Below are 23,699 nucleotides of genomic sequence, written 5' to 3'. Positions count from 1 at the left end.
TTTTGCAGCAATTGCGGGAGATGGTAATGATCTCCATATGACTGTGGCAAATAGTCACGATACTACCGTGACAGCGTTGTCAGTGATAGGCACAGACGGATTCTGCGAGGAGTCGGACTAGCCGAGGTTGGTTTAGTGGGATTCAATGATAGTTAGATATGGGGATTAAAAATTCCTTGTTATTTAATCCTCTTTTTGCTATTCATTTTACATGGAGAATGGTTTTTTTTTGTCAAAATGTTCGAGTTTGAGTTTAGGTGTATATATCCATATTCTTGGGTGTGGCAGATTGCGTGAAAATATAATAATAATATCTATGGTTCTTACCGTCAACGCAATCAGGGGTAATATTCCACTACGGCCGTTTCGGAGATGACTCCATCGTCAGGTGCGTAGTGGTACACTAAACTATAGTCTTGTCACATTTAACATGAGTTTTCTTCATTTGCATTGCGTAAAGGGTTGAATAACATCCTGTACATATACATCCTGTACATAAGGTCCTGTACATATATGTGTATTATTTATTCAACCCTTGACGCAATGCAAATGAAGAAAACTCATGTTAAATGTGACAAGACTATAGTTTAGTGTACCACTACGCACCTGACAATGGAGTCATCTCCAAAACGGCCGTAGTGGAATATTACCCCTGATTGCGTTGACGGTAAGAACCATAGATATTATTATTGTATATATCCGTTTCTGAAGGGATGCCTATGTTTGTGTGTGTGTGTACGTGTGGATGACATATAGGACCTGTAATTTAATTTTGATTTAATTTGGTGTGTTTGTACTAATCTATAGTATCTCTAGGACATTAAAAAAAAATTTTTTTAATTGTAGTTATTGCAACTTTTGTGATTTTTACCATAATCACAGGTTGTCGGTCCAGATCAAAGGATGCCGAGCGGCAGGTTGGAGTGGGGAGGAGCCAAGTGGCAGACACCGGTACTAGCAACATACCTAACCTCCTCCAGTCTGTCCGAGGCAAGGGCGGTCCCGGGGCCCCCCCTGGGACCCCCCCCCCCCGGTCAGGGGGGTCATGACCCCCCAAAATATTTTTTATATACATAAACATTATACAGGGAGCGGCAAAATGATCTGACGGTTTTCTTTGCCGCCCTGTTAAACGAGTGATTGGCGGATACCACACCTTCTCTCACTCTCTCGATATTCTCTGGCGTCCGGACTGACCTTGGACCTGTTGGACTTTTTTTCAATGTTGAACTAGTAGCTCTGAAGTTACCCACAGCAAAATGGTGTTACGAGTTGGGACTTTTCCCCTTGGGCCCACATTGAAACGTCTACGTAACTGCAGCTGAACAGCTACACAGGAATTGTCACTTTTAAAAAACACTTCCACTACAAATGCATGGTGCTCAGCTGTCCCTAGGTCCATGGCTACTAAAAATGTTCGCACGTAGGCTTTGTAACGCCCCTATTCCCACCACCCTCCACCACTCACTCGCTCAACAGGGCGGCAAAGAAAACCGTCAGATCATTTTGCCGCTCCCTGTACCAGGCAAACATTAATAATTTTTATTGCAAATCGTTTTACCAAATTGAAATTCGTTGTAGTCTTTACACTTGTAGCGAACGAAAGGACTAATTACAAAGTCTAACCTAAAACTTGGGATCGTTGAAGTCTGACTATGTTTTTGTACGTTATGAAAAGTAGGGAAGATTGGCAGACAACGGACGCTTTCAGCCATATATGGCAACGGCAGTGTCCGATGATGACGTTCGACGTTCGGCTGCATTCTTCTTCTTATTTAATTTTTCGGCATTTAATTTTATAATTCATTTTAACCCAGATGAGTGAAAACTTGAATTGGGTATTGGATAAAGAAAATAAGTTGTATCAATAGTCAAAGTTTGAAAGGTAGTTGAATATTAATTTATCTGAGTTCAGTGTTAGGAATTTGTAATTACAGTAATGTAATTCAATGATTACCGTAGCAAATTTCAAAACTTTCAATATTAAATAGTATTTATATTTAGAGCACCTGATATCATATTTAAGAATAATACAACCCAATAGGCATGTTGCTAGCCACAAAACAACAACAAAATGGTAGTGTCTCAGACTTAGATGCGGAAGGGACGGATTTAATTCCCGGCACAACCACAAAAACGTTGCACAAAAACTTTATTCTCACGTTGACCCCTTGTAAAATGCCACTGGCACTGGCGTGGAAAAAAATCAGAACACTGAGAACCAATTCTTCAGGCGGTAGCAGTGACGGGTCGCCGACGCAACGTTATAGTGGAATAGAATACAGAATAGGACCGAAACCAGTCCGAGTCGGGTGGGGCGGGGCATGCGGCATCCAATCAGCTTTTAGAAAACTGTCCACTGTTGCCAAGTTGTGCCACGCACTCAGTCTCTGCCCGATAGCCGACCTGTGCGTTTCTAGTATACCCTCCTGTTTTGTCAAGAATTCGTCTATGAACTGTGTTTCGCCCAATGAATACGGACAACAGTACGCGACGTGGACGACCACTAGAACACGTGAAACGTTTGCGATATCGTAACGTCGGACGTGGTGTTCCTTTACATTCCTTTACGTAATGCAAATATCTTGATAGGCCTATATAAAAATGTCATTGTCCCTTAAACATTTTATTTAAGTTTCATACGTCAATATTTTCTTTTGTAAACATTTTTATGTAACAATTTCCAGTGCAATGTAATAATATTTTCTAATAAAAATAGTTATGTCATTTTGGCAATAAATTGGCAGTTATGTTATCTATTTCCCTTTTTACCTGGTATGTTTTTTTGAGGATTTCTAGAGTACCTACATTAGAAGTTTTTTTTGTTATAGAAGAGTGAATATATCGTATGACTATTTTAATGAATACAACACATAACGTAATGTATGTAAACGTTAGTTCAATTTTCTTAAATTCAATATAAAACTAACGGACTTTTTTTGCCAAATCACAATATTACAGAAAAGTCTTTGTCACTATTGAGCTACCTGTTCTCCGTAAGTTTAAGTTCAGTCGAGTGGCAATAATAAGATTAACGGAGTGAGGGTCACAATAGGTGTTCAAAGAAAGGCAGCTTTGGGGTAATTCCTAAACATTGACCAACTTCGTTTCCTAAACACAACCAAACTATTGCTGTAAATGTTTAATATGAAAGATTTTACCTTCTTCATTTCCATGTTAATTTGTTTTATGTATCAAACTATAAGCAGGGCAACAATTTACAAGATTTTTAGAACTGCTATAAAAGTTTTTGGACCATAAGTATTCATTTGCTCTTATTGTTACGATGATTTGTTTAAAAATTGGGGTTGACAAACGTTTGACTATAGGAAACATATTTCCAGAGACTTGTAAAGGTGACCCTATATAAAATGTCTTTTCATTTTATATTTATTAATTGTATGTTAATCTTAATATATTTTTCAAAAACTAAATCTAGTAGCGGTCATTAATTAATTGTGCAAATAATCTATCCATAATCATGTAAGGGATGAATGTATCTTCCATGTGATATAAACATGACAACACTAACCGATACCGCCAAAAAATTAATAATTTGTAGTGTTAAACTACCCTACAAGTGGGAAGACAGAGTCAGAGGGATGTCCGCGCCCGCTCCCCGGCTCTAGGTGAAAGTCAGCTCACCAGCCAAGAACGAAGTGGCAACGTCGCATCCCCTACCTCCTCAGAGGCCAGTCCTATTCTGTATTCTATTCCACTATAGTTGGGTACTTTGTGTAGGTTAACTGTTGCTTACTGGGCAGGTATAATGCAGTCGTGTTTGGTGCAAGTTCTTAAACACTTCTTAGATAAAATAAGTTCTCTTTTTTTTAAATATTGGTCTGATTTTGGACATTTTCTGTTTAGCATGCACATCGGCACCAGTTGAAAGGGTGTTTTCGTAAATCAATAATGCTTGAATGTGTTGTAATGTTGCGGTATTCCTTTGATATTAAAACCACAAGTCTCAATAATGCAAAAACATCGCATTATACAAGTTTATTTTTAGACATTTCTTTGACCTTTAAATAAACTGGGAAGCTTGAACACATTAAACTAGGTCCTCAAAATAGCTTAAAAACCATTCATTTTAGCACGTTATTTCCAAATTTTTTCCCGGGGCGAACCCCCCTCCTTTGCTGGGGGGTATGGAATACCCCCCAGGCCCCCCCCCAAAATATATGTCTTGGTCCGAGGTCATTGAAGAGGCATCGGTGCTGAGCTATTGAGTGCTCAAACGAGAAGGTTTTGGAACTAATCAAGGCATTTTCTCATGCTCCGGTATTGATGGATTGTGGTTTACCAGATTATAAAAATCGTTAAAAGTGGAATGATGTTTTAAACAGAATGGCAGTTTTTTGTGTTGAAAAAGTGGAAATCCAAAGAAAAACTTTAAAAAATCTTAAAAAATATTATAGCCATTTTTGAGTAAACTTAAAAAAGCAAAAAATGTGTAAAATCTGGCAGTGATAGTGACAATTTTAATTTATACAAAATTAATTGGTTTGCCTCTGGAAATATGATCTTGGACAGGAAAACCACAAAATAGAACGGACACACAGGTAATTAAAAGTTATACAAACATAAGTATAATTAAGTAAATTAAGTATAAATCTGAAATTGCCTGTTTTCCAAATATTTGCATGCGCATACTACACTCGTTTCTTTAGTTTTTGGTTTTACTGTAAGTATCATCCAATGTTAAATCATTAAGTAGGTCACTAGCAGTAGCACTATACCTATTACAGCTTTCAAACTGGAGCAAATTTAAAACTCCAGGGTTTCTTTGGTTGTTCTACTGCACCAACAACAACAACTAACCCAGTTGATAGAAACAAATCATCATCCTGACAACATCTCAGCACTGTGTGACAATGTATTTTGACGCTTAACTTCAGTGGCAAAGTAGACAAAGTGTTGCAAGACAAGGCTTTGCCATACGACCACCATCGTCATAGGGATGATGATTTTAGACGATAGGACCTTATCACCCAATAAAAGTCATAAGGAGTGTTAGTTATCAGTAAAAAAAAACAACTTTAATTATTAATTATTTAGCAACTTTTTAGACCCAGGACTATACCTGAAGCAGGCGCAACACTTGGCATGTTTCATGAGCCTACAGATGCCCGTGCAGCAGTGTTGATACATGACAAAGGCACAGCTGTAGGTGGCGATGGCCAGCTTCATGTAGTGAATGGCATTGTCAAAACTGATCCACCCCGGCCTCCCTCGGAACACTTCTCTCAGATCTGTCAACATTACATTAGACGAATCAGCTAATGGTCAATCAATGAGTTATTGTCGTTATTGAAATATCAAGATATTGTTACAAATATTTGATTACCAAATTTTGTTCAATTTACAACTGCTGTACAGAAAGTTGAAGTTTTATATTGATAAATAAACCAAAGATTATTTGAAATTGTTATGGTTCCAAAAATTTGGTACTGTCTCCAAAAAAATCCTCAAAATTGGAATTTCAACTATATTTTTTTATAATTTGGTTTAATTTAACAACAACTTCATAAACTATGACTAATTCTTTGATCATATTTGGCCACTCCGTCGCACCCCTATCTCAACATTGTTCAGTTGTGAAATTCCTCTAGAATGTTCATTGTCTCAGTAATCACCACGTAATGCTTTTTACTCAATACATACATTATTTTTCTGTGGACTTTTGTCACTAATATAACAGTCAAAGGTCTAGGCTATCCACTCAAAACCTTATTTATACTCATTTTAACCCGACACCGCGAGTAGAGGCACAATGTATATTACTACAGTCAGTTGTGTAGCGTAAGTGTAGAAGCACATTGACACTTGTAAAATAATATAGCGCCACTTCTGCCTTCAGATAAAATTACCACAACTGACTCTCTACCATTCTACTAGGCCTACTGTTACTCTTTAAATAGCCTACTAATGTACATTATCACATAGTTTTTTTTTAAATAATATGTGGTTACTAGTGGATGTAGTCTCATATTAATTTGGAAAATTCTATTCCTTGTATGGCAATTACAATTTTAAAATTTACATTTAAAGAAACATTCTTTTTTGTACGTGTTGAGTATTTGCCAAGACTGTTGAGAAAATCTTGAATAGAGAATAAGTATTCAAATACAACACATCTAGAAGGAACTAATCAATCTATGAACAAAAGATTCATAGTGTTTCAGCACTTATGACAAATATTCTGTCAAAAGTAATTATTTGCTTTAGGCAAAAAAAAGCAGACTTGAGATCAGGGCCGGCTCTAGATATTTCACTACAGTAAGCGAACAACATTTCGGTGCCTCCCCCCCCCCCCCCAAAAAAAAAAAAACATATATGGTAGTCAGAGCCGGATGTACAACAAGGCACCTAGAGCTGCAGCGTTTAGTACAAAAAAAATTTTTTAGAACAAAATTGGAATTTTTATTTTATAATATTAATTATTTGTCACCATTGCGGGCGACAATCACCATGTCCCTTCATCGTGGGAGACGTTCAGGATTTTGCAGAAATTGCCTGTGGCAATGACAATGTCCCCATGACTGTGGGAGTTATTCATCATGATTTTACGTCGACCGCGGGTTGCGATGATGATGTTTTCGTGATAGTGGGAGATGTTCATGATTTTACGGCAATCGATGGTGGCAAAGATAATGTTCTGTGATCACGGGAGGTGATCACAATTTAGCGGCGATTGCGGGGCCGCTCGGGTTAATTTGGCCTAGGGTCGCAAGTACAGTACTCTAAATCTTGCACTGATAGTAGTCAGGACTATGTCTGGATACATTAAAGATACAAATAAAACGTGCGAACTTATTCCAGACGTGTCCAAGTTGATGACGGAGAAGTCATCTACTTGGTCACATCTGTGTGTCGACGGACAAGTCCATTTGTTATTATTTGAAGTTATTGTTATTTGGGAATAAGAATAAATTACTTGTGGGAGTGCATAAGGGTCCCACCTTACGATTTACAATTTACATCCATTATATTCCTACAGCCAGCATTAGGTCTCCTGAGCTCATGAGCTGCAGGAACTCCTTACTACTACAGTCCTATTTTTACAAACATATATTCAGTGCCTCTAGTCTCCTTCCTTAATACTAAACATTGGGAAGCGCCTAGGCACCCTCTTTTGCTTGGCCCCTACGTGACCGCGTACTTCGGTTACCTTTTAAACCTGACCGGAGATATTTTATCCATAGTGAATTGACAAAGACAGGGAAATGGGCAAAGACTACTTGTAATCAGTTCCTGTACACCATTTACACCACATTGGATTTGGCGACATAGGTTGAAAAGATATCAGTTTCATTTTTGTGATATTCCTGAATTTTAGGATCCGTCCAATATACTTTAAACTTGATGATTAAATAAATAGTGCTGAACTAAGAAAATTGGTCAATTTGAAATAAAATAGTTGTGTTATACGGGTTATTTTCCGTCTTTAATGTGAGAGTCCCCAAGCTTTCTGCAAAGAGGGAGGTTTCGGATTTGTTCCTTGGCACATACCTAACAATTAGCAACTGGCATACATAACTGAAAAACATACAACTTTAGTACTCTTACTACACTGACAATACTAACAATTATATTATATTAACCTGTCTTGTATTTGAGTCGCTGTTCTGCCAACAACTCCAGCCTCCACTGTTCTCTTGACTCTCTCTTCTGCTTCACCCTCAACAAGACACACCCTGCTATCAGATCTGAGGGCACCAGATCACTGTCTCGGAACAAGGAACTGAACAGTCCTGACAACACACATTACAACATCTAATCAAACCGATATACTGTCAGCGAGAGTAAACAAGTCCCTTGAGCCAGAGCGATACGCAGCTATGTTTGGAGGGTATCGCGCACTATTTGCAGGCGCTAAGCATCTGGGCGCCTCGCCTCGATGTCTGTATGTAAACAACTGTTGTAAACATAATTACTCATGTCTTTGTTTTGGTAAGTGGATTATCATCATGTGGTCACGTCATTTGATTCATTGCAGTCTCGTGTGTTCGCGTTTTGTTTTGGACAGTCCTTGTAGCTGTCCGTTTGTTTAAGAAAACGTGGTGCTACTATACATAGTGGAGAGAGGGATTTAATTAGACGGGTGATCGAGTGTTTTGACAACGAATGTAAAGACAAAAAGTTATTAGTGCCGATGGAAAAGGCAACAGAACGTGTCAGAAAAAACTATTAAACGAATTAGAAAAGCCGGCAAACAAACTCCGGATGAAAAACTCTGTACACCAGGGAAAAAACGCAAGAAGGCTGGCCACCATAAAGTAAAAATAGATAGCAGGCGTGTAATCGTAGATGTAATACGCGGTTTTTGCGTAACAAAAAAATTGTCCCTACATTTTCCAAATAAAACTATTACCTGTTTTGAGAGAAAGAACTAATTTTAAATGGAGCGAATGGGTACTTCGGCGTCTCTTAAAAGATATGGGGTTCAGGAAAACTTTCTATCTGGACGAAACTTGGATAGACAGTAATTTAACGTTCCAGAAATGTTGGCAAAGTGTAGACGTCGATGGTGTGTTACCTGATATGAACGCGTCAAACCGCTTGATTGTCGTAGACATTGGGTCAAACGAAGGGTTTTTGCAGGGGGTCGGCTTATTTGAAAGGCAATATCAGCATTTGTAAGTAAAATACTATATTGGCAGTTGTTTTCTAGATTTTTTGCTTAGGTTTATGGTAATTGGATTAAGAACTTATATAATAAGTAGGGATGGTCAAGTCTCGAAATTTCGGGAAATTTTCGGGAAATTTTCAATCTCGTTACACGAGACGAGATTACTTTTTGGCCGAGATTTTTATTGAGACGAGAATAAAAAAAAAAAAAAAATAAAAAAAATTTAAAACGCCTGCAGAAAGTCAATGCAATACCCGCAATACAGGAGCGTGTTGTAGTTGCGTTTCCTTTTCGAAGGCGTTCTTATTTAATTAATTCTTTTAATGTAAATATTACTTTAATTCTTTTAATGTAAATATTACTTTCATTATTTTAATAATATTACTTTAATAACATTTGAGAAGTTTTGTTAAGTGTAAGCAGTGTGAGGAATGTTTTATTACTATAAAAAAGTCAAAACAAGTAACTATTTTATAAAAATTAATATTGCTTTTATTTTATGATTTATTTTATTTTAGGATAAGTTGAACTCTATCCTAACTGATATCACCATGTTTCCTAATCGTAGGCATTTTTAATAAGTTAGGCGTGATTAATAAAAAAATGTTATGCTGATGTTATTTAATGAAAGATTGTAAATATTCTTGCCTATTATCATTATTTTAGTATTTAAACAGTCATCTAACAATGTTACAAAATCAGGTAAAAATTTCGAACGTGCATTTCCCGTTGTGTATGAGAAGAGAAATCTCGTCTCGATCTCGTCTCGAAATTTTATGAGAAATAAAAAATCTCGTCTCGTCTCGTCTCGAACTAAAAATCCAATCTCGTCCATCCCTAATAATAAGTTGTTTATTGATAAATGCTATTGAAGCTGCTGTACTCGTGTACTTATATTATGTACCGGTAATATGCATTCACCATAAGTATATTCATGGATCAACTAATTATTTGGGATTAATGCTTTCAAACTCGGATTTAAGAAGGATTTTATTGTATTGTATTTTATTGGTATTGTTACATTTAACTAAACAAAAATCATAAAGTAGAAAGGTTATTATTTGCCTTAGTAACACTAGAAAATGGGTTTCCTTCGATTGTATGACTATGCAAAAAATATATTATGACAGATATTACATACAAAAATTAAGCCTAACAACTAGCAGAGCAGAGTGAAGACGGCTCTAATTGTCGCACAAAATGTTCAAGCGTAACGCCTTCAAACTACGAATAGGCCGGAGCTCAGGGGACTTCTTTACTCTCGCGGACAGTATACACTTAGTATAGTATTTGTAGTAAATAAGAATTAAACTGTAAAATCTTACACCTGTGACAAACTGCTTGGTACCTTGCTAAATCGAGATGAATACATACAATCATATTCGATTTCCAAATATTTAAGACATAAGAAAAAATATTACCTTAAAGTTATTGAAAAGAGTTAATTGAAACAATTCAATGTAAGAGACAAAAGTTGTTTTTAAATCAGTTTGGATTAATGGGAAAAAGGGAGTAAATGTGGATCAAATCTTGAAAAATGAATGTGAAATGTCTTAAAATTATTTGGTACTCTGATAAAGAATGTCATTACATGTATGTTAAAACCACATTCTTATCAGAGTACCAAATAATTTTAAGACATTTCACACTAATTTTTCAAGATTAGATCCACATTTACTACCCATTTAATAAAATGTTTATCCTGGCTTTTTGCAACTAACTGTAAAAGTTTATGTTTTTATAAGACTGGACCAGTGAATAATTGTTTCAAGGTTCTTCAACATGTGGCTTAAGCTATCACATACATTTTACCTGTATACATTAATTTATAAGCTAATTAACGAATAAGCTAATTTAGTACTTTTTTGGAAAGAAACATTCTCACTGTGTTGCAACTTTACTGTGATCTAAGCATTCCATTATCATGTTAAAGTTGTAACCAATTATAGAATAAAAATTTGGATCAAGCAGCCTATGGCTTGTGCTACTGTATATTTCTCATTTCTGACAAACAGCAGCATGTCAATTGAAAATATGTCAACAAAAAAACTGAAATGGCAACTTATTGTATATTATAGCATTTTATCTCACACCAACTTTATCGTATCTAATGGTTATATCAATATTCATCGACTAATACATATTATCCAAGGTAGAAAATAGAATTGTAGACTCTAGTACACTCCTTGAGTGGTTTATTCAGCTACAGTAGTTTGCAATTGAATAACAAATTGTCTAGACTTGGTCCATTGGTCCATATAGGTTGTGTCTACTCTGGTATCTTAAAACCAATTGTTGCACATACAAAAATCTTATACAAGACAAGAACAGAACTAACCAGCGACCTGAGCAAATGCTTCTACACTCTCCTTGTCACGGTTGAGCCAGCAGAAGAACCATCGGAAGCGCCTCACCCACGTCCTGGTCACCTGGCGGTTCTTGAGGGAGTCATAGTTGAGGTCTGGCTGGGAGGCTCTCAGTTTGACAGAGCCAATGGGGTCGATGACCATCGCCAGGGCAAACACCAGCAATGCAAACAGCAGCCAGTCCAGGCACACTAGCACTGAAACAGTGATAATAGGAAAGTCAGTGAGGTCCATCCTTATATATTCCTATCATACCCTTGATCCTTCCTGAACTATAGGCGACAATTTGATTAGAGCTGCAATCTAGTAGAAGTCTTTGTAACAATTTTATCTGGGCAGCTATACCCACTAAAGATGGGTTATCCAAGTGTATTTTACTCAGCAGCATTGACTCAGGCAGCACCCTCTTCCTACACCTCTCTGTGATACGCAGTACCCGTATGCTCTCCACAACTGGACGACTCCTCTGAGAGCAGTCAAGTGCGGCCCCTGCTGCCACTACAAACTTGGGCAGAATTGATGTAATTCTGTTGCAAGACTGGCTTTCAAGATAACTTTCAACTGAACTAAACAAGTATTCAAACTGACACCTAATAACTCTGCAGCAAGATTTGAATTTCACTTAGTCATCTAGCAAATGTCTGTGGATTTGAATTTGAAATTTGAATACCCTATCTTTCTATCTATATGTGTACAGTAAACTGATAGAATTTCACACTTTAAAAAAGATAACTTTCAACTGAACTAAACAAGTATTCAAACTGACACCTAATAACTCTGCAGCAAGATTTGAATTTCACTTAGTCATCTAGCAAATGTCTGTGGATTTGAATTTGAAATTTGAATACCCTATCTTTCTATCTATATGTGTACAGTAAACTGATAGAATTTCACACTTTAAAAATACAGTCAATAAAAAGTAAATTAAATCTTAGATCTCTTTTCCTTCTCTTTTTTGGTTTGACATCATCAACCCTAAAATCAGAGGACAAAAGCTCATGCAGAGATGTTTTAGTAAATTGCCAGGAGAGCAAGTGGTTTTAGGTTTGTTTGGGGGCACAAAGAAGAAAAAAATTAAGGAAAGGGGGAGGAGGGCACAAGCGTCTCTCTGGCCCATAGGGCAAACTGCAGGCCTGAGTTCATGTTCACTCACTTGTCAGCAAACAACTGAAACCTTGCAGCACACTGCTGAGCTAGGGAAACACTACTGTGCAGAGAGAGGTCCATAGTGTGCTCAATATAAAATGTGCAGCTACAAAAACCCAGATATAAGCTTTTTATTTCCATCATCAGCGAATCTAGGGGGGGGGGGTCTGAGGGGGCTGCGACCCTTCTCTCTTCTCTCTTTGGGGTATTATGTAAAAAGGATCAAAATCTAAGAAGTAATCAACTTTACTCCTTGTTATCCAAACCCTGGTCTTTATACTAAATAATTTTGACCTTTTGATGGATAGAAAAATTAATATCTCAATGAGAAATGGCATCTACAATCTACCTATGCTTAGAGTAGTGAATAGACCCTGCTTACCTACAGATTTGAAGGTGGGTAAAATAAGTAGGCGGCTAACCAAGTTAACTTTTTTTTTAAAGAGGTTGGCGGCCTCTTTCAATTACGCATTTGCCTGTCCACATAGACTACATATCTGTGCGTGGAACGTATCGAGCAAAGCAAGGGACAGTACAAGCGTGGGGCAGGGGCCGGTACAGTACGAGCGTGAACTGTACTAATGAAATGTTTGTGGCAGTTAGCAGGATCCGAACCTACGACATCGCTGCCTTGGGCCCGAAGTTCGTGACACTACCAACTGAGCCACCGACTCACCAAACTGCCTCCAATGGAGACTTGTAATTAGTTTGACAGTCAGTTTATTATGATGGAAGAGTAAAGTTAAATTTAGTGTGTGCCATACTCAGATTATGTTGCACAATTCATTGGTGAGTTGTTAAACATTTAAAGATAGAGAAGGTAAGCAGCTGGTGATTACTAGACTCCTGTAGACGTTATCTCAGTCATCTACTGCATTATTGATAGTTTATAAAACAAGGGTACATATCATGCTGTACATTACTTATTTCAGAATACAGTTGTCATAAACTACAGCTTTAATTCTCCTAATAAAGTTGAATGAATGATTTGCAACAAGCAAATCTTATGCAAAAATAACATTTGGAGCGTATACCAAAATGTAATTTTCAATAATTACTAATTAAATTTAAACACATTCATATTTTCATTCAAATTGCAATATAAACTTTCTCACTCACACATATAAGTGAGTAAGAACATTTGAATAGTGATATTGATTTTATCTAATTAAAAAGCAGCACAACAATACAATTTTTAAGGTGAGAGATATCAGGTAAAATTAAGCACATTTGTTTACCAGCTTACATTAAGTCAAAGAACCAAAGTAGCTAACAAAATATTTATTGAAGAGGCACTTACCTTTAGCACAAAACTGTAAAGGTAATTGTGTTGCTAATGTGTCTTAGAAGAGGGAAGATAAACTCATATGGCACCAGTAAAATTTGATAAGTGATAAGAAAGATAATGTATTCCTCTGAACCACTGTATGGCAGTTGTACTCTAACATCACAAGTTCATTGAGATCAGAAAACAACACTGCAGTTCATTGGAATACTTCACTATTATCGAATTGATTTATTAATATCAAAATCTAGTAACGAATACATAACATGATATTGAATATCTAACGCTGAAATTTTAAAACACTTTTAACATCTAAAAAATATATCAAACAAACTGTACAAGAGTGATGAGTAGTCAGTATCAATTTATTTTACAAAGCACCAATGGTGGGCAAAAAGATTACCAAGAGAAAGGCTCCTTGGCGTAGTGAAAATATTAAGCGTTTGACTAGAGAAAAAAAGACTGCAAAATCGTTATTGGAAGGATAGAGGTGATCAGAATTAGGAAAGATATAAGGACGTTAGAAACAGGTTAAATAATCTAAACTGGAGTGCAAAGAAGATATATTTTTCTGAAAAACTATCAATGCGTCAAAAGACCTAAAAGAATTTTTGATATTTCTGAAAAGTAATGATTTAGGGCTCCAAGAGTAACTCTGAGCATTCCACATGACCTACAAGCTGATGGGATCAACAAATATTTGGTTAACATTGGAGCTTAACTCGATATTGATAAACATCTTTGGGAATATTTTATTGATAATAAACAAGATGGCGTAACTAAAACCTTCAATTTAGAAATGTCAGTGAACAAGAGGTTATAGACATAAAGAATGAAATAAAATCCAAAGCAGTCGGCAATGATGATATTTGAAATGAAATTATAAAAAACTGTCAGTGATTATGCGATCAAATCAATTACCCATCTGATAAACCTATCACTAACAATGGACGATTTCCAAAATCCTGGAAAATTAGTATCATCCGGCCACTACCCAAACTTACAGCCGCAAGAAAAGTAGAAGACCTAAGACCTAAGGTCAATCTCAAAATTATTAGCTATGTCAAAAATATTAGAGAACAAATAGCTATTTGCCAAATATTGAGCTTCACAAATTCACAAAATATATTACCCAAACTTCAGTCTGGCTTTAGAGCTAACCACAATAAGTGTACTGTACGTACAGCCCTGAGGAACTTATTTAGTGATATAATTATTGCCAAAGACAAGGGTAAATATAGTTCTCTCATAAAGCTGGATTATTCTAAGGCCTTTGATTCAATGAATTATGATATGCTTTTGGCTAAAATGGAAAATGAAATATTATAACTTTGACAAGAATATTTTGAAATGGATAAGGTCATACTTAGACTCCAGACTGCAAGTGACACAGTTAGAGAGTGAAACATCAACCCTGCTTGTCAAAAACCAAGGAATTCCTCAAGGCAGCTGTCTTGGGCCTGTTCTGTTCAATTTGTACACGGCAGACCTTCCTAGCTGTGTGCAGCATTGTACAGTTCATTTGTATGCCGATGACTCACAGCTGCACTTGTCTTATGAGCCATCCCAGATATGAGCTTCACTCAATTTCATAAACTCTGATCTAGAAAAAATCCTATGGTGGTCAGAGGCAAATCGGTTGGAACTCAAATAATACTAGCAAGTGTACTGTGATGCATACAATGGTTGATCCATATAACATAGATTGTCAATAAATTAAATTAAAAAATACAGATTTGTTCCACCCTACACTGTTTTGATGGACTTTCAAAGCCTAAGGATTTAGTCCGGAAAACGGGTGTTTGCGGCCTGCTTAGTCAAATGGGATTTCATTACGTACTGTAATGAATTTTACTGGACACTAGCTGATTATAATTGGCAATAAGTGGTTATATAAGAAAACATAACCTCCCTTGTAAATTATGAGTGGTGATTGTTAATTCTTTAAGTCGGTGGGAATATAAACCGTCCGGTAATCACCGGTTTTCTGGACTAGTAACGTAATATACTATAAAAATTACAAATGAAAACAATATTCTTCTGAGTCAACACTTATGCTTTATAGGAAAACAATAATTATGGTACAGTAAATAACATAAAATTAACCTAAAAGTTAAATATCGCAATTGTGTTTAACATAATAAAAATTCTTCTATGGTATAAAATGGATTGTACCATTGGACACAGCACTCAAATGGCCCCAAAGAGTAATGCTATAGGAAACATGAGACGGCAAACAGCAAAGTAAGCTACCCTTTTAAATATTCAAAACTTACAAAAACCCTAAGCATCCAAACCAGAAATTAAGCTTTTAATATTGTTTTACATATACTCGACTAACATGGGACTTCAAATTTAATTTAATGTCAATAAATATACCAAGTAATTTAACAGTTTGATATTCCTCAACAAGGCAGACTGAGCAGCATGCTTTGAGTTTTTTCCCTGTTGTGGTCACTATTTAGGAAGGTGGATTGTACACTGACTTTGGGAGCGAGCTGGTCTAGTGGTCAAGCTTAAGGCTTTGGAACCCGAGGTCCCAGGTTAAAATCCCGTCAATCACCAATGGATTTTATCTCTGTGATAATGCCGTGCCCTCCAGGAGTAGCCTGAAGTAATGTGTGAATCAGCTTCGGAATAGAACCAAGTGTCCTAGAATGTGAAGGTGGGACATAAAAAATATGTACACTGACCTACAGAATAAAGAGTACCTAGATTTACACATACAAAAGCAGCAACACTTGCATAAGCAACAAGGATGGGGCAAGGAGAATATTAGAAGAGACTGTATCATGACTTCTATACAATTATGATCTGGCTAGACAACTAATGGTGTTGACTTGTATGAACATGGTTAATTTGATAACTGTTTATTTGGCTTCTACAGAGTGGTAACTCAAGGTGTTCTATGGCTAGTGTATTCACCTACCGTCAATAGCAGTATTGACAAAGTGGTCTTCGGCAGGACACTGTATGACTGATGTGAAGGCCCACACCGTCCCAAGGCCATTCCACCCTGCCTCTGGTATCAGCAGCAAGATCCTAAAAAAAGAACATTTCAAATAAATAACAATGTTTAGAACTTGTTAATTGAGCGGAGCGAAGCGAAGCTCTTTGGATCAACTTCAATGCAATCTTTATCTATCTATATATTAATAGGCAAGCATGTTTCTTAAAAAACTTTTTTCTCAGCTCGTGTGCATCGCAGGGAAAATCTACGCATACTGTTGGAAAGATATTTTCCTGTAGATGTGCAGAATCCCTTTATAAATTAAAATAGGCTCAAAAATAAGCACAAAAAATGAATTTGAAAACTAAAAAAAAATAACATGGGAGTTATGGGTTGTTGGTGACGAAATAACAACAAAATATAAACAGAAAATCAAAACAAATTCCTATCACATGTTTTATTTACAGTGTGGGGTTTACACTGTACATTACATAGTGTAAGAAACGGCCATGTGGCCCTAACTTTGTCTGAATAAATATATAATTTTTCATTTCATATAATTTTAATTTTTTCATTTAATTTCATTTACATATTTTTGGTCGAGTTTTCGACCGCTGGACGACCTCTAGTAACACTTAATTTCAATAACGACTGAATATATTTTAGCCAAACTTACCGAGGTTGTTTTGTTAAATGTTTGGATGGTTTAGACGTAACTGATTTCAATTTTGGATAATGCCTATATAATTTTAAAGTAACTCAAATTTTTAAAATTTTAACATTGGTCTTACGGGTTGCCATGATGGTTACAAAATAACAACGTAAATGTAAACAAAACAAGAAATCATAGAATATGTTTATAATTCAGCCATTACCTAAACACAGGACAAAGGAAAAATTTGGCTAATGACAACAGATCAAATAATACAGAGAAAGTCTTAGGTTTAAGTCGCAATATGGAAACGACCACTAATCAAATAGGTACAGTCTTAGATAAAACATTACTTAGGTACAGTATTTAACAGATTTGATTTACGTAGCTAAATAAGGTTATAACAAATAACATTTTATCTTAAACAATTCGTAGGTGAACCACATTCATGGATCCATCTCGTAAATGGCAAACTTAAACAGTTCCACGACGTAGGAAGTGGTGAATGAAGTAGTAAAGGCTGGCAGTGCGGAGTGTGGGAACCGTTTGTGGCAGTTACATTAATGTATCTGCAATCTTAAAATGCTCTAGGGAGGGAGGGAAACAGGTCCACGACGTAGGAAGTGGTAAAGGAAGTAGTAAAGGCTAAAGGTGCTGAGTGTGGGAACCCTTTGTGGCAGTTGGATGAATGTATCTAAAATATTAAAATGCTATGGAAAGGAAGGGAATCAGGTCCACGACGTAGGAAGTGGTGAAGGAAGTAGTAAAGGCTAGCAGTGGGGAGTGTGGGAATGCTTTGGGGCAGTTAGATTAACGTACCTAAAATACAAAAATACTATGGGAAGAATGGGAAACAGGTCCACGACTAAGGAAGCGATGAAGTAAGTAGTAAAGGTGGTGTGTGGGAACCGTCTGTGGCAGTTAGATTAATGTATCTGCAATCTTAAAATGCTCTAGGAAGGGAGGGAAACAGGTCCACGACGTAGGAAGTGGTGAAGGAAGTAGTAAAGGCTAAAGGTGAGTGTGGGAACCCTTTGTGGCAGTTAGATGAATGTATCGGCAATCCTAAAATACTATGGGATGGGAGGGAAACAAGTCCACGACGTAGGAAGTGATGAAAGAAGTAGTAAAGGCTAGCAGTTTAGAGTGTGGTAACATTTGTATATTTTGTATTATATCTATAATTTTTTTTTCAATTATTGCTTTATTAAAAACCATGAAACATGATTGCTCCGCTCAACTGGCTTTCACTGCTATGAAAGCAATCCTAGTTATATTAGGAAATCAGCTCTAGACAATGGTTTGATAGAAACGCCGTATTGTTTATTTGATGATGCTGTTGTGTTAGTTTCTACCCTTCCTGTTAAGAGTTAACTATCCTATGACATTTTAATGAAGGGAGATGTTAAACCCAGACAACATTTTCCTCACATGATTTGATCATTTGTTTTCTGTATATATTGTGGTTAAAGCTTTATTAGCTAAAGCCAAGGGTACCCAAAATCACCGTAAACATTAAAAGCCAGCATTCACCTGTCATATAGCAAGTGATGTCTGTTTTTGATACCATCGTACTAGTTTGGCAGCCTACCTCCAGGTCATAAGTTCTTAATTCTAACCACTAGACCTCCCTTCCACCACCACTAACATTGCAGTTTGCAGTATGTAAAGAATAGTATTAAATTCAAACTTTGTGTATGATGCTAGATCTTAGACACTGTTAAACAAATTATCTAAACTACCTCACGATCATAATTACATTCATAGGAACTTTTGTAATAAACCTGCAAATTTAGTCGTAATGAACTATATGAGATTGTTAACAAAATTTACAAATAAAATACTTAAACATGGGCCATCTTAGATGAGAACACTTACTTGCAACCAAGCAAGGGTGGCACAGCTCGCCTGGCTTGGATGTCACAGATGCCTCCTTGAGCACTCCGATTGATGATGGCCACCAGTAGTATGATGTTGAGACTGAGAAGGGCCAACATGCCTATCAGGTAGACACGGACACATTCACCACCAGCCGAGCAAACAAACGTGTAGTTGTAGTAGCGGTTGGTGATGCAGCCCATGAAGATGATCCTAAAAAACAAGAAATAATATAATCTGGATACCGACATATCCAATCCACTCCTAGAGCAGGCGATGATCTTGTATGTGATGTAATTGTGATTTTACAGTGGGTGATGAAGCAACTGAGGCTGTTCTACTACTTTGCCCTCTAATCTCTTGGGTAGGTTAAGAGCTTTGACAGGTTACATACATAAAAATGGTGTATATTAGAAATCAGGGACTTCTGTTGCAGCTCAACAGCAAGGGTAATGGCTATTTGGTTGTGGGTTTTAAGGTGAGGTTAGTGAGGGCTTATGTGGTAGATTGAGTTTTTGTGGTTGATTGAGTTGATGCAGTTGGTTTGTTAATTGTGGTTGGTTAGTAATACTAACCGATAGTAAAAAATAGTATAAAACCAATAGTAGTGTTTGCTAATGGTTCCGTAGATTTGTGAGTTGAGTGATTGAGAGGCTTGAAGGGTTGATGAAGTACTGGAGAACGTACTGGTGGTATGGAAAAAATGTTGGAGCATCTCGGAGGTATGGATACCGTTGAGGTACTTCACATTAAGTTGTTTAAGAAAGTCTCTGAGGGCCGGTATGGAGTGGGCGACGTAGGCATCTTTATTCCAAGTCCAGAAGGGTAAGTGGGATGTTAAGCGCAAGACATTCTTTTTGATGGCTTTAAAACTGGATATGTAGGGGTGAGGTTGTCAATAGGAGTATATGAGAAACGAGGTTAAAAAAGGGAGGATATTGTTTAGGACACATAGGAGGGTGGTGGGTTGTTTTTGGAGTTTAGAGGATCCCGGGCAAAGGGGTGAGTAGAGTCAAGTTTGTTAATTCCAACTCTTTTCAGAACCAGGATGACATTGTTGAAATGGATGGGGTTGGACCTGGTTCTATGGAATCTACAGGAGTTAAAGCTGATAAAAATGGTGTTGGTGGTGTTAAAGGTGATACGCCAACGGAGGTAGTAGGAAAGGTGGTTTTGTAGGTTGGCTGTGGTCAGTCTGATGAGTGTGTCGTGGTGATTGTGGGAAAGGTCCAGACGGTGGTGTCATCAGTAAACTGAGCAAGACCATAGAAGTTGTCAGTGGAGACGGGAGGTTGTGCGTGTGCGGAAAGTACATGGGGAGGCTGATGGTGGATCCTCAGAGTACTCCTACATGGAGAGTAAAGGGGGTGAGAAGATCCTTGTACAACAAAAAGCTACCGGAGTTGATTTGAGAGTGTCTGTGTTACTTGGGTAATGGAAAACCTTAACTATATACGTATAAGCCAAAGAAATATAATTGGAGTGAAGAAGATGAGACTTCAAATGTATATACTTAGGGTTGCCCCATCACCGGATATCCCCGGAGATTATCTGATTTTGATGTTCAAAATTTAACTCTAGGGGATTTCTGCAAAAAGTGAGAAACTTCATTTTTTTAACTATTCTACTAAAATGTATTAAATAACGGCACTTTTGGAATAAAAGATACGTTTGCTACTATGTTTGCCATGGCTAAAATCCCCTCTTTTTTACCCAGTACCACATGGAAACCCTAATATACTCGGTTGTTCACTCTTCACTCATTAGTTAACAATGAGATTGCACTCTAATACTGCTGAAAATATAATTTTTGTCTTACTACAAACTAATTAGTGTTTTTACCAAGGACACACAATTTTTTTTTTTAACAAAAAGCATTTTTTTAAAGTGTGGATTCGTCAGTAACACAATGTAACTTCTTTGACACTAGTTAGTTTTTATTGACTTATCTGTTGACTATTACTGTTGACTATTCAACTTATTTGTTGAATTATGCATTTTGTCATAAACAACAAACTTCTCCTAGACGGCTGAAGCAATCATTTTCAAATTTTGCATGGTGATAAAGACTACTGTATATCAGTTAGAGCCAACATCTATATGGTGTTAACAAATTCTTCCAGGATTCGTTTCACAGGGTCCCAAAGTTTCAATGTAATCCTTATGGAAGCAGAATTTGACGCGTAAACGAGGACATATAACAACAAAAATGTCGCGTTGTGTCGTGTCGTGAAGTCAAGTCGTGATCGTGACTTGAATGCAGTACATCAGGAAACAGCTAATAGAATTATTGTTACTTTCAATCATGGATATTGGAACGGAAATTGTATAGATCATTAACATAATGGTTGGGACATTTTTAGAAAGTTCAATTAAACTAATACAAGAGGTTCTACCCACGAATTCACGGGTGTACAGAAGCCACCATTAAATTAATTTAACTAACTTTGACTTTATATTTCATTTAAAGGACCCAAGTTCAAGAAATTGTCATTAGAAGGAATGTTAAAAGCAGCGGAACCTTCATAGTACCTTACGTCCTGAGGTGGTCGACGTGGATACGGTTGTACCTGAACTCGTCGCTCTTTAACGACGACCTATTAAAGATCAACCAACAGACATGTTTTGTTAATCTCTTATTCATCGTGTTTCATCAGTGTTAGCACCAGTGTTCATTTACCTCACCTCTTTTAAGAACATAAATAATAAAATAAGTAACCAAAAATGTAAACAAACAAACTATTGTCAATTGCATTGACCAGCTGTTCTTCACTAAATTAATAGAAAAATGTTAACTTCTAAAACGTGTAAGGCCCTTTGGAAATCGGCCTGTGGGACAGAGACCTAAGAGAATTTGTTCATAACAATACTTTTCGGCAAATCTACACACTCTGAGCTTCATTTTGATGTGCATTATGCATATAATTTTATTTGGTTAATGACCTTAACCATTTACATAAAATTTGATTGTATCACTTTAATAATATAATAGATGGATAGATTTTACAAACATATTAACTTTTGGGCCAGTGATGTAATTTATTTATGTTTATGAACAATACCGTTTCTGTTCTAATATTTGTGCTCTATTACAGCTTCACACTAGAGATTTTAACTTAAAATGTAAATGCAGGTACAGTATCTGAAAATTCATTTAATGACATCAGTGAGCTTTTTACTTGTTTCCGTTGGGAACAATTTGTAACTATTTTAATAACTCCAATAATTATTTCACAATCATCTACACAAATATTGCCTCAATTAAAAATATTGTAGGTAAAAATAAAAATGAGGCCTTATATGGTGAGGGTCAGCGGTCAGTGACAAGCTCAATTTTGTGGATGAATCCGCGAACACCACCTAGTAATATTTGATGCAGAATCTTCTTTTCTAAGTATTTAATTGTGTTTGTGTTCTGTATGGATTTTATAAAACTCTTTTGATAAGCCACACCTGCACCAGCATTAGTTTCTTAGTGAACAAAAAGTTGGGGTTTGTGAAACACATGAAGTAACAAAATGGTTAGCTAGTAAAGCTATGAAGCCACTTTATCAATAGTATCAGCTGGAAAATATCCACTGACAGTAAACAAATATATAGACGATATTCAAATTACGATAAAAAACACGGAGATAATGATAGGTTTAATTTCAAACTTATTACAGAAAATGATGTTAAGGAGGCAATGAACTCGATAAAATCAAAAGCTCTAGGTGCTGATGATATATCTATAGAAATGATCAAATCTGTTAGCCCATATGCATTAGGAGCAATTACACATTTATTAAATATGAGCCTGGCCTCTGGTGTTTTTCCTAGCAGTTGGAAGATTGCCTACGTGAAACCTTTGCCTAAAGTTGCTACGCCAAAAACCATCCAGCAGCTAAGACCTATCTCTGTGTTACCTGCAATTTCAAAGATACTGGAAAAGATAGTAACCGAACAAATCACTTTATTTCTAGATGAGTATAATATACTGCCTAAGCTACACACAAGGACACACAATTTTTTTTTTTTTAACGTTAGCATTTTTTTAAAGTGTGGATTCGTCAGTAACACAATGTAACTTCTTTGACACTAGTTAGTTTTTATTGACTTATCTGTTGACTATTACTGTTGACTATTCAACTTATTTGTTGAATTATGCATTTTGTCATAAACAACAAACTTCTCCTAGACGGCTGAAGCAATCATTTTCAAATTTTGCATGGTGATAAAGACTACTGTATATCAGTTAGAGCCAACATCTATATGGTGTTAACAAATTCTTCCAGGATTCGTTTCACAGGGTCCCAAAGTTTCAATGTAATCCTTATGGAAGCAGAATTTGACGCGTAAACGAGGACATATAACAACAAAAATGTCGCGTTGTGTCGTGTCGTGAAGTCAAGTCGTGATCGTGAAAAGATAGTAACCGAACAAATCACTTTATTTCTAGATGAGTATAATATACTGCCTAAGCTACAGTCAGGGTTTAGAAAAAACCACAGCACGTGTACTGCACTGACTAATATGTTTGCTGATCTATTTGATGCCAAAGACAAAGGACTCTACAGCACATTAGCTATTTTAGATTACTCTCAAGCATTCGACTCTATTGATCATGAATTATTATTGGCAAAAATGAAGTACTATGGTTGCAGCGAAAAAGTTGTGTTGGTTTCGGTCCTATTTGGAGTCCCGACTGCAGGTTACCAAAATTGGGAGTGGGACATCAGATCCGCTTTGCAAATTGCGAGGTGTACCTCAAGGTAGTTGTTTAGGCCCTGTGCTGTTCAATTTATACACGT

At 36.6% G+C, this 23,699-nt stretch overlaps 1 protein-coding gene across 3 annotated transcripts in view; it reads right to left on the bottom strand.

Annotated features, from left to right (window-relative positions):
* Window positions 1-23,699, bottom strand: part of LOC128981931 (diacylglycerol lipase-beta-like) — a 96,370-nt gene that overhangs the window by 27,403 nt on the left and 45,268 nt on the right. For all 3 annotated transcript variants that reach the window (XM_054400927.1, XM_054400932.1, XM_054400936.1), the window contains exons 3-7: window positions 18,910-19,122; window positions 16,359-16,471; window positions 10,971-11,195; window positions 7,605-7,754; window positions 5,084-5,252 (exon numbers count right to left, since the gene is read on the bottom strand). In XM_054400927.1, coding sequence (XP_054256902.1) covers window positions 5,084-5,252; window positions 7,605-7,754; window positions 10,971-11,195; window positions 16,359-16,471; window positions 18,910-19,122 — 870 coding nt within the window. The remainder of the gene's footprint in view (window positions 1-5,083; window positions 5,253-7,604; window positions 7,755-10,970; window positions 11,196-16,358; window positions 16,472-18,909; window positions 19,123-23,699) is intronic.

Source organism: Macrosteles quadrilineatus, unplaced genomic scaffold (genome assembly GCF_028750875.1).
Source record: "Macrosteles quadrilineatus isolate MER2022 unplaced genomic scaffold, UCM_ALF_1.0 Scaffold_1__1_contigs__length_201487025, whole genome shotgun sequence".
NCBI lineage: Eukaryota > Metazoa > Arthropoda > Insecta > Hemiptera > Cicadellidae > Macrosteles > Macrosteles quadrilineatus.
Note: the sequence above shows the minus strand (reverse complement) of the source record. Positions and strands in the feature narration are given on the sequence as shown.